Source organism: Triplophysa dalaica, chromosome 7 (genome assembly GCF_015846415.1).
Source record: "Triplophysa dalaica isolate WHDGS20190420 chromosome 7, ASM1584641v1, whole genome shotgun sequence".
In the NCBI taxonomy this organism is placed as follows: Eukaryota; Metazoa; Chordata; class Actinopteri; order Cypriniformes; family Nemacheilidae; genus Triplophysa; species Triplophysa dalaica.
In genome coordinates, this window is record NC_079548.1 from 7,915,770 (window position 1) to 7,928,425 (window position 12,656).

A 12,656-nucleotide genomic window follows, 5' to 3' on the forward strand; every position below is an offset into this window, starting at 1 on the left:
TACAGCAACAAATGCCAAAACATTTAAACATACAGTTTCCAGACCAAACAAAGAGTCATTGAGATCTACATACTGAAAAGATTATATAATGAAAGTTGATTACAGCTACAAAAAATACTACAGCTGCACATTTTGCTTATCTTCTCTCCCTAAACTACCTGCATGCGGCTCGAACATCTGCACCTAATATAGTTCGGATAAGAATGACCCTCGACTCTCCTGCAGAGTTCTGTTCCAACCATTAGTAAACAAAAGACCTCAATGAGCTTGTTCAGCATCGTCGTAAAATGATACTGCCATACACAGTGATCTCCGTATGCCATCTGTATTATAAGTTCCACCGGTTCTACTTCGTATGACAGCACCGCATATGTGAAGACAAACCTGGCAACAGAGGGCTGTTCCTGATGGACCATTCTGGACTATTACGGTCGGCATTATGCTTCATGTACTGCATCTGCCAGAACGTAACAATAAATTGGATTATTAAAAGACCATTAGGAGCCGATTAAGTGTCACAGTCTGTCACTACAGGAGGCCGAAAACTCAGCGTTCCACTGGAAGTGCACTGAAGAAGGTCCTATAACACATTTATCTCCTGTTTTGTACAGGTCAGGAAAATACGGCAAGTTTTATCCTGGATAAAAAGAGACACGTGGAATTCCGATCATGAAGTCCAGATATACTTCAGCATTCTTTAGAGGACTGGCCGATTTTATTTTGTTTGAGATGTTGGCCTTGAATTGATGAAGTTTTACATTTTAGAACCACCAGGAGTACTACAGCGAGGCACTATACACACAGAGGAGGACTTAAGTACGTACTGGTCCTACACTCCACCATATTAAAGTACCTCATCTGGCACACAACTCAACCTGGGTTGGGCGGAAAGCCAGACGCTGTCAACAAGCGAGAACGGTGACAGCAGTGGAGAGTTGCCGATGGGAGATAAGGAGGAGCCATTTGAGCTCTGCTGAACAAATTAAAAGAGTTAAAGGGAAAGTTCACCCAAACTGTTCATGAAAATTGCTTCATCATTTACTCATCCTCAATTCTTTCCCAACCTGGATGAATTTCTTTCTTGTTCAGAATTCAAAAGAAGATATTTTAAAGAATCTTGGTAACCAAACAACATTATCCCCCCCACTGACTTCCATTGTTTGGACATGGAACCACGGATACATTTCTCAAAATATCTTCTGTTGTGTGCCATAGAAGAAAAGTCCCGTACATGATTTGAAAAATGTTTGGGCTTTTTCTAGTTCCATCTAGATTCACAAAGCCTAGTTTGTAGTCCCACCACACCATGTTTCCTAAAGCAAAACTGTACAGGATCATCAAAGAACTATCCAAGCATCTATCATAAGAAAAAAGACACACGTGTGTACGTGACATTTCGTACATGGCGAGAAAGCTGAGAAACCAATATTCAAAACCTAAAACCGGCATTCATCAGCACGTATTACAATAAAAGTTGTCACAGCTGGATAGACAGGCTACAGGCAAAGCACCGCCTGCGGTTTCTGCAGAGCCTTACATCATATTCAAACCACAAAGGGCTCACAGGCCAGTGCTGCTATGAGCTTTTTCAGACGGAGAGTATTCCGCTCACAGCGTTTGAGGGGTCTGGAGGCTAACCATCAATCGCCCCGCGACATGTGCTTTTTCTCCAGCGCTGAGCTCTGGGTTATTCTGCAGCGCTCTGGAAGTTGCGGGGTGTGCAGATCTAATTTATGGCAAATATATTCAGCAGAGGGAGACGCATTTGCATCGAGCTGAATGCCAAATGGAAAAGTATGAAAAGAAAACGTTACATAAAGACACCAGCAACTACGCAGGCGCTTCACATACAATGACACGCCATTACTGTACAACAAAATCTTGTGGAAATATTCCGATGTCAAGGTGAGATCAAAGACGTGTACAACAATACAGATGTGATATAAAGCAGACAAAGCCACAGGCATCACATTAAGAAGACTAAGATGCATTGTTTGGGAAACATCTTTGGTGAAAAAGCTTATATGAGGCATGTGATGACAGACAAAATGGACGTTTAATGAAGTTGAGAATTGGTTTGGACTATGTCTGAATCCTTATGGCAACCCTGTTTCTTTCTACCATTCACACAATGACTGCCAAATTGAAACGAATCCGCCTTGAAAGACAAAAGTTATGTCAATATTTATTCACCCTCATGTTGTTCGAAACCTGTACGACTCTTTCTTCTATGGAACAGATAATGGAAGTCAATGTGGGCCAGTGTTGTTTGGTTACCAACATCCTTCAAATTATCTTCATTTTGTGTTCTGCTGAAGAAAGAAAGTCATACAGGTTTGAAATGAAATGAGGGTACAGAAAATGAAATATTAGGTGAACTATCCCTTTTAAACCGGTTAAGTTATATAACTAAAATCTACATTACCACACAACTGCCCACTGTACCATGACATTTGAATCATTTGAAATGAGATCATTAGTTCACCGTGGCAATGAATCATAGCCTCTCAAGTTTCTTATGCCACATGATTCTGTCATTTCTTGAACAGGAAAGTTCAAACGACTTTACATTTATTTAAACCTGTCACAGTAACGGCACCCTAAAGTGCACTGTAACGAAACTAAATTGCCTCCTTTAAAGCTTGCAGGGAAGCCAGAGGCCCAAGAGAGAACATGACTCAGTCGGCCAATAGAGAGGCATGAATTTCACCAAGTGATAAACCTCAGTCATTCTGAGTGAACGCCGACCGAGGGCTATCTGGGAAGTGCGAGCTGCACCTTTGATACAAATCTCACTCTGTCTGTGGTGAATAGCTGGTCTGTAAAGCGAGTCAAACTTGGCACAATTTGAAAAACTTGGACAGTCTCGGACAGAAACTGAGATATTTAGAAGCGTTTGTGTGTGCATGTGGTAAACAGGAGCCCGAGTTACCGCCCGAGTTACCGCAAGCACCCTAATAGTCGCACAGCCACACTCCAGCGAAAAGCAAACACAGCTAACCGGACACACACAACACTCATCCATCAAACACAGCCCTGACTGTACTGTTCAGCTCTGCCACAAAAACGCTGAAGGAATGTTCACAAAGATCTCCACCGCTACAGAAACCCACTGGCATACCTGAGCTTTTAAATGGAGGAGAAAAAAATAAGTCAACAGGCAGAATAAGGAGGTCCTGTACGGTACACAGATTCTCTTAAAACTCTTAACCACAGAAAAAACAAGCCCGCAGCCTTATTTCACTTCAACAGCTGCTTTTGACTATTAAGATCTCTTCAATGAAAGCCTCGCGTCTATGAGCTCAAACGCACACAGAGAACTCGCACAGCAAAGTCGTGGGTGAACTCAATACGCTAGACAAGCTCGCCCCACCCCTAACTTAAGTTTCTCTGATCGTTCAAGTGTATACAATGTATAAAATGAACTCCCTTTTGACCCATCTTAAAAAATGCTACACGGTGTGGGGAGACATTAAATGATGTTCTGATGGATGCGTACATACGAGGACGGTTAAAAGCTCTACAAGGAGCCATGTAAAACACCCTTGTTGGAGAGAAATTCAACTCAACTTACTGCTGTTTCGATTCTTGCGGTTGGATTTGCCGCCGAGCAGCATCTTCAGACTGTTCCTGAACATGGCTGCACAGTTCTGGAGCTATAGAGAAACCTGCGAGAGAGAGAGAACAGAACTGAGTGGGACACAAGCAAACAATACAGCCCTCTCAGGAATCTGGATTCATTTAAAAAAGCAGAAAGACAAAGAGATAATAGACAGACAGACAGGTAGATAAATACAGTAGGAAGACAGACAAGCATATAGAAACAGTAGACAGACATACAGACAGATACAGAAAGATACTACAGACAGAGAGACAGAGAGAAAGACAGATACATCAGTCTAGGTACTGATTACTTACGGACAGAAACAATAGACAAGCAGAAAGATAGAAAGAAACACACAAACAGACACATAGATACAGTAGACAGCCAGGTAGACATAGTAATATGCAACCCTTAAAACAAGATTATTACCAATTCACAAAACCACTCAATTTTTCTCTTTGTCTATCAACCCCAATATCACAAAAACAAAGAAAATGTGTGATGTCTTTGAAAACGCAGCTCATTTTATGACATGCACATCACACACAGAGTTAGTGAGGGGATTTTGGAAGGCTGTGTGATTATATGTTTCAGGTACATAAAGCCTTGAGCCTGTTGGAACGCTGGAGCTGATAATGAGTTTCATTCGTGGGATTCGTCATTCTTCACTGGATTATTTTAAGACTCACTCGACACCCACACTACGCAGGGCTCACACCCCGATGCTGTTAATTACCGCTTCATGTATGAGCAGAGTGTGTGTGTGTGTGTGTTTATATGTGTGAAAGCGTCCATGATACACACTCTTTGATCTACTGTTGCTTAACCAGACATTCATCTCTTTCTGGTATGCGGCGCATTTGTATGAGCTCCACGGATGTCAATGGAATTACATTTTCACCCTTTCCTCTGGTGGGTCTTTGTGCTGGTTGAAGGGAATTTAGATGGAGATCAGGACATCTGCATGTGTGTGTTCATGAATAGAATATTAAATATGTATGAGAGGCAATCCAGGTGTATGAAACATAATTCAGGTGCAGGCGGGTCAGCATCAGTCTGAGGGTCCTTTAAATATAACCTTGAGACAATAAATTGTGAGTGTGAAATATAAAATGACGGAAAATTGATACTATAATAGTTTAGTACACGGACAGACAGACATTTACCATGTACCTTAGTCACAGAAACCTGGATAAATGAAAATTATAGTTAAAATAGATAATTGTTACAAGGCTTTATATATTTAATTTAATAATAATAATAGTATAAATATAATATCCATCCATTTTCTACCGCTTATCCGAACTACCTTGGGTCACGGGGAGCCTGCGCCTATCTCAGGAGTCATCGGGCATCAAGGCAGGATATAAATATAATATAATAAATCTAAAATAAAATAAAACTAAAATAATCTCAAATGAAATGGATCCATTTGAAATAAAATATAATAATCATAAATAAAATAATCTAAAATAAAAAATATTTACCTACAATAATACAATTTACAATCAAATCAAATAATAATCTCAAATAAAATACACCTAAAATAAAATAATAAATTAAAATGTTTGTTTTCCTTTTCAAATGTTGAGGCAGATCTCAAAATAAAAATGGCCCCCAGATTTTATTTTGTACATTATAGTGTTGTGATGCCTAAATTGAACCAAAAATCACACATTCATAAATTTGTTGACATTTCATTTGTCATTTATTCATTCCAGCACAGATTTTCATATACAGTCCCAGAAAATATCAACCATCTTATCAGCATGTACTAGAATTTTAATATTGGTGCAATAAAGACTAAAGCTTTAGATCATTTGGTTAGAAGAACAGATGTAAATGTGACTAAGCAACTCTGGAAAAACTAGCTAAAGTCTCTATGGATTCTGTCGTAGAAAGGCAAGGTTCAAGAGAGGTTAAAAGAAGACAAGAAAAAGATGGATGTAGAGACAGAGGCGTGTTACGGCTCTTGCATAAAGATGAGTGAGGTTCTGCAGGGTGACCTTATCCTGAGGCCGAGCTTCTGCAGATGATGAGTAACAGAGAAGACGTAACTCACTGTAGCGAGATCTACTGCTGTTAAAGCGAACCGTGCTTTACCATGAGAACGAGAAGACTAATGCTATTCCCCGAAGCGGTCTCTCACACTCGGACATACAACATAATGAGAGCCTGATGTCTGTAGAAAAGCTGACACATGAGGTAATGAGAAACCAGGATAGAAAGTTGCGAGGGGTAAAAATGATATCTGCATTGCAGCAATGGAAAAATCTCTTTCATAAGCATCATGAAAATATAAATGAATTTGTTCGAAACAATGTGCTGAGCATAAATAAGAATTGAAAGCTCTAGCAGGTTTTTCGAGTTTAGGAGCTTATGAAGCTATAGTAACAAAGTTTATGGCTTCAGAAGACTAAAACTATTTGAAATTTGCAACCTCACTGCTTGATGCCACTAAAACCTCCACATTGCTCCTTTAAAAGCTGTCATCTTAGACTAACTATACCAAACCAATTGGTTTAAGTATGACTTTATTTCATTAGCAGGGAAAAAAAAGAAGGTATTTTGAAGAATGTTGTTAACCGGCCCCCATTCACTTGCCACGGTTCACAGAGGAACGTGTTTGTCGGTCCGGATGTTTGTTTATTAGTTTATAATGTCTGTGATGACAAATAAGTGTTGGGACCAAGGGGTTTTATCTTATTATTGCTTTCATCTTATAAATGTGGAGTGGGACTATCTAAAAGAACCAAAAAGAACCACAAAATATCACAAAAAAGCCTTTCAAATCGTAGTTTTCTAAAACAAGTAGTGAACGGTTTCTTCCTGTTTTCTGTCCGAGAGCTCTACAATGGCTGAGGGATGGCCGACACACTCCCAAACACATGCCTACTATGTCAAAGCCACATGTTTACCTTCCTCGCGTTTGTTAATCCCACTTAGCCAAGGGGAGGTGCTTGGTATTGTCCAAATAAATAGCATAACTTTAAAGAACAGAACTTCTTACTGAACCACAGAAACAACATTTCTACACCTAAAGTCTGAATATGTCTGATTATAATTTACCCACAAGCAATCAGATCAGCCTTCAGAAACCAAGCTTCCTTATAACTTATGCAAACACATGCCATCCAAATAAAAAGATTAACATGCTCTGTCAACTACAAAATCTTCAAACAGGAGACAGTCGACTCTATCAGATAAGACACGGTTTGTTTCATCAGAATCAAAGCAACCCAAGGCAGAAACCCGGGCTTTAATTCACTGCGAGAAATAAATAAACAAATAAAAACGGCAAAGCACAGACAAGCTCTAAAGGTATCCCGCCACAAGTAATCAAGTTGAATCACGATGATGGAATCTTCCGGACTGATGGGTCACAGCAGGGGGTTTGTCATGTCAGCTGCAAAAATCCATGTCAACTTGGGAGCCGTGGCTTTTAAATCGACAGCCATTTTCTTTCTCCGCACTGAGGGTTGTTTAAAATAGCACTGCCATGATTTATGATGTAGGAGGCGAGCGTTGGGTGCGCTAACCTTGTTTCGGTATGCAAACGGCTACTACATTTTCTTTATCTTTAATTTTAGCTGCGCTCTATTTCAAACGCTAGGTGCATTTAAAACTGTTGTCAGCTATTTGTGTTGTTCGTGGAAATTGCAAAAATAATGACTGGCTCCGAGCGGGTTTCCCGGACGCTTCCCTCCGGCTTCCAATTGGTTTAAACAAACTGGATGTCTCGAATTGAACTCGTCTGAGACAAATTCTGCTTATTAAAGAGCCCAGGGCTGTCACACAGTAAAAACTGTGTGATTTTTCAAGACACCTTCTTCAGTAATATCTGTCAGGTAGGGAAAACATTTTATGCATAATAAGAGCAGTTTTAAAGACAAAATAAAGCACAATTTATTTCATGGACACTTGACTGCACTTTCTAATTAAATGAAGCACAGAAACTCTAAACTTTAAACAACTATTGACCACACTGCTCACAATAAATCGCAGCAACGTTATTATATCACTAGAAATGCAAGAAATGTAAATGAAAAAAAAACGGCATATTTGAAATTAGGGCTGTTCAACTTTTAATCGTGATTAATCGCATCCAGTTTGATTTTCCTTGAGCTGTCAAATGATTAATCGACTCCAGAATAACTGTTGTGTTTACACTTCTGTGTATTGTGCATATTCATTTTGTAATTATAAACGCATACAGATACTTTCATATTTTTGAGAAAAATATCTTGTATAAAAAAGTTTATATGTAATTTAAATTATTGGTAGCCTAAATGTAAATAAATCCATCTCAATATTTCCTAAATATACACGTACAGTGAGGGAAATAAGTATTTGATCTTCTGCTGATTTTGTAAGTTTGCCTGCTTACAAAGAAATGAGGGGTCCATAATTTTAACGGAGGGTTTATTTGAACTGATAGACACAGAATATAAAACAAATCTGGGATTTTTTTTAATATAAAGGTTATAAATTGATTTGCATTTCAGTCAGTGAAATAAGTATTTGATCCCTGAGCAAAAAATAACTTTGTACTTGTAGGAGAAACCTTTGTTGGCAAGCACAGAGGTAAAACATTTCTGATAGTTGGTCACCAGGTTTGCACATGTGTCAGGATACATTTTAGTTCACTCCTCTGTAAATCTTTAAGGTTTGTTGGCTGTAGCTCAGCAAATAGGAGTTTTAGCCTCTTTCACAGATTTTCTATAGGACTAGGGTCTAGAGACTGGCTAGGACATTTAATGTGCTTCTCCTTAAGCTACTCTTTGGTTGTCTTGGCAATATGTTTTGGGTCTCTGTAATTTTATAGGCACATCCACGACCCATCTTCAATGATCTAGTTAAGGGCAGTAGGTTCTCGTCAACATTTTACGGTACACCAGCCACTCCCTCAGCCCCTCAATGCGGTGAAGTCATCCTGTACCCATAGCAGAGCGTCCAAATACTTATTTCCGTCACTGTATGTGTATGTTTATACAGTTGTAGTTAAAAGTTTAGGTTTACACCCACCTGACTTTAAATGAATGGTGTTGACTTTGTGGGCAGCACTGAATGTATCTATTGTAATAGTTGTGTATGAGTCTCTTGATTGTCTTCAATGTAAAATGAGGAATCTCAACATCATACAGTTACTGCTGGACATGAGTCAAATATCCAGAAATGCTGAAAAAGCAAAGATTGTGGAGGACCTGGGTGATTGTTTTGAAGATGGTGGATAGTCTAATGATTCATGACAAACAAGAGACCCTTAAACAACTATGACTAAACAAAAAAACTGTCATTGATTGTTTAGGTAACATCATAGAGTATTAAGAATCAGGGGCATGTTTTTAGAAATTCTGTTATTATTCTTTAGTGTGAACTCAATGTGTTAGTGTTAACATATCTTCAGTGAAATAACTTGCTCAGGGCAGGACTAAATACAAAAATAAACCTTCACTTTCAAAAATCCTCTTATTTTTCCAAATGTTTCAGCTTTTTTTTTTTTTTTTAGTATGTAAACTTTTGAGCACAACTGTAAATACAAAATTAATATGCACAATACACAGACATTTATTATGTACTTTTATTCTGAATGCTTTTTTTCATTTTATATTACAAATAAATATGGCTAAATAAGCAAAAAATATTAATCGGTTTCTCTCACAAACATATTGTTTCACTTCAGAAGACCCACTGGAGTCTAGTTAGATAGATAGACAGACAGACATACAGACAGATAGATACTCAAGGCCAAGTATCTCCAAACAAGTTCTGAACACAAGCTTTCCAAATGTTGCCCCGTGGGCATATAAAGCAGGCTGGCCTGAGCAACAGTTCTTAGATTGATGGATTCAACAGCAACACAATGACTAAGAGCCAACAGGCACATCGCTTTATGTTTAATACAGCCTCCCGTTGACTAATGCCTCCCACAGCGCAAAGTTACAGGAATCGCATGCTGTTTGTGTTCCGCTGCTCTACAAAGCCAATGAACAGAGTGTGTGTGTGTGTGTGTGTGTGTGTGTGTTTGGGGGGGTGACAGTGGGTGCTTTCATGACTACAATGTTCAGGTCGTGTGCACTGAAACAAAACACTCGAACAAGAACAGAGAATAAGAGATGGCTAGGAACCAAAGGAATATGCACACAAACAAACATGTACACTATACACACACAGACACATGCTAAGGGGTCCTTTGTTGGGAAAGCTACTTTGAAAAGTAACCTTAACTTCAAAACAAAAATACAACAGTAATTCAACATGTAAAAAACCCAGAGAGAAGGTCGATCCAGGAAGTTTGACCTGAGATTTTTTTCTGCTTGAGAGAAAATCTCACACTGAGCGAGAAAGAACATACAGCTGACACACATGCGCTGACACAAAGACAGCTACACAGGCTTTCCCTTTGTTCGTGTCACTTCCGGTCCAAATACAACACAGAAGCTCTAAAGTGCTTGCAGAAACTCAGATTCAAACTGGAGAAAAAGATCCTCAAACAAACACGAGTCTCCTTTGTGCAGTTTATAAACACATATGCATTAGATCCACTCTCGGTTCCTGGTTGGCTGCAGTAAGGACTCCTAAAACAAACACGGCATACAAACCCAACAAGTAGTTCTCCTTAAGAAAATGCTCACTGTAGTAGCCCTGTAAACAAACTTCTTTCTCTCCAAAAAGATAAAAATGTTCCACGGAATAAAAGTCGACCAGTTAGAATGTCTGTCTGTCTGGCTAAATAGGCTGTCTGTGTGTTCACAGTCAAAACATCACCTGAGCCATGCAGGTGTGTCATTGTTCATTATTGTCAAAGACATCATAGTTCATCAACGAGGCTGTGAAAACAGTTTACGCAGAGATCCCGCAGGTATAATCAAACAGTGACTCAATTCACTTCAACACCGAAAACATTCAGCAAAACCTCTGCATTTGTAAAAAGAAATAGGTTGTTCAGGGGATGCATAGACAAACCATTTTTGGTTCCACAAAGAATTATTTCCTCAACATATAAGAACTATTTATTTATAATCTAAGAAACCTTTTTCACTACAACCTTTTGCTAAACAGAAGGGTACTTGGGATGTTAATAGTTCTTAATGGAACCATTTAGCCTTCTATGGCATCATAAGAGAACGCATGCCTGAGTAAATGAACGTATGCAGAAGACTAACTTATAAAATACAGATAACATGACCGAACAAAATAACAGAATAGAACAGAACACACACATTACAACACATGCAGACTATCAACATATAAAGTGACTTTTTTCATTTTTTGCTAAAAATTTGGACAACAAATCAGCTTAAGCAAGCATACAGCCTCGAAAAAAACAGAAAGAGTCAAGCAGGTGATGGGAGGTGGTGGTGGTTGGGGGGCATTATGTTTGGCGCAGCTGAGGGTTTAAACAGATTTAATGGAGAGGATGATATCAAAGAGTCCACCCATCTTCAAAAGAAACCCTCGCCTGTTTGTTCTTACTGCTTTACAAAGAAATCCTACTTCACTTCTTTCTTTGTGTGAATCAGTCAAAATAATTGGCCAGTGTCTCCCTGCCTTTCACCCATGATGTGCAGGGTTTAAAGTTTCTGTGACAGTTTTACCAGGGAGTCTGGGAATGCAGGACTAAGGGAGGTCTTTTAAATGGGCCATTCTACAGAATTGGTGCAAAATAAAAATAAACCCAAAATTTCTTTATGTAAATTGTATAATATCAAAGGTACACATTTCTAGTTATTGCAGTTAGTATTCATTTTGTATTCAGAAAGTTTGGAATATTCCTCCTCTCGCCAAATTTTGTCACTACCGAAACATAATAATACATAATTTAATAAATGGGATTATATTTATGTATTAAGATTTTGTTTATATCTACTTTTTGTTGCCATTAAAAAAAAAGAAAAATCTGTTAAATCAACAACAGTTACAATTGTAACAATAATTAAAGAGTAATTTTTGAGATTTGTTGTTTTGAATCCAATCTTTATTTTGTAAAATGCATTAAATTAATCATACTGATTTCAAAGTTAAGGATTCATAAGTTTCTATATACATTGAACCAAACACTATTATAACATCTTAGTTGATCATTTAATACACTTTACTTTTGACCAAACATCCCCTGTTTTGGTCAAGGCGCGCATATTTTCAATATTGGTGGTTTTGACTTTTCAACACATTAACTTCAAAATGATAAAACAGATCTACTTGGCATGTAGATTATTAGAGAGAGGGACACCGTAAAGATTCTTGATCCAAAATGTAGGGGTGTGGCTTAAATCAGTCTCAGCCAATGGACTAAAACATACATGGTTTTGGTAGTGATATGAAAATCCAGGACACCTTTTATTACATAAAGTTTCATAATTTAAAAATAAAGTATAAAATAAATATTCTTTGAACTTCACTTTTATAAAGCATCAAAAAGACATTTTTAAAACAACAACGGAAAAGACACCCATCTCCCAATTGAAAGCACCCAATAAATGATGATTATATAGAGATATTATAAATATTATTGAGGGTTTCAATAGATCATAGAAGGATCTTAGTAAACAACTAAGATTTAAATACTTGAATAGTTTTTTGATGTGGGACAGCAGTTTGCACGAATTCTATAGAATGGCCCAAATACAGAGAAATTTGTGAGTTAGACACACACATTTATAGTTCCATTAAACTATAATTAAAGCATAATAATAAAGAAAAGTTTTCTTAACTCCACCACCGGTAAAACCTTGTGCTCAGAATGCTATCCGAAACAGGATAATTTACTCAATGACTAACACTCAATGTTGATCCGTCTTCCCACATAAGCTTTTCATGTCATTATTTTTTTCTAGAACAACACTGAACTTTCTCATCGAGACTTCAGAATTGCGGTGGTTGTAAATTGTGACATTGCTGGTGCTGAGAGGACGTGAAATTTATGACCCTGCAACTCCACAGCTTCATGTGTTCGGTCTGAAAAGATCACATGGTACATTTCTTAAGATGAATGCATCAATACTGGGTCAGAATTCATTTGCTATTAGTATATTCTAGTAACAGATTCTTT

General features: G+C 38.0%; 1 protein-coding gene across 1 annotated transcript in view; it reads right to left on the reverse strand.

Moving 5' to 3' along the window:
* tanc2a (tetratricopeptide repeat, ankyrin repeat and coiled-coil containing 2a) overlaps positions 1 to 12,656 on the reverse strand; it is a 114,419-nt gene that overhangs the window by 59,165 nt on the left and 42,598 nt on the right. The window contains exon 3 of the mRNA XM_056752319.1: positions 3,575 to 3,668. Coding sequence (XP_056608297.1) covers positions 3,575 to 3,638 — 64 coding nt within the window. The 5' untranslated portion in view covers positions 3,639 to 3,668. The remainder of the gene's footprint in view (positions 1 to 3,574; positions 3,669 to 12,656) is intronic.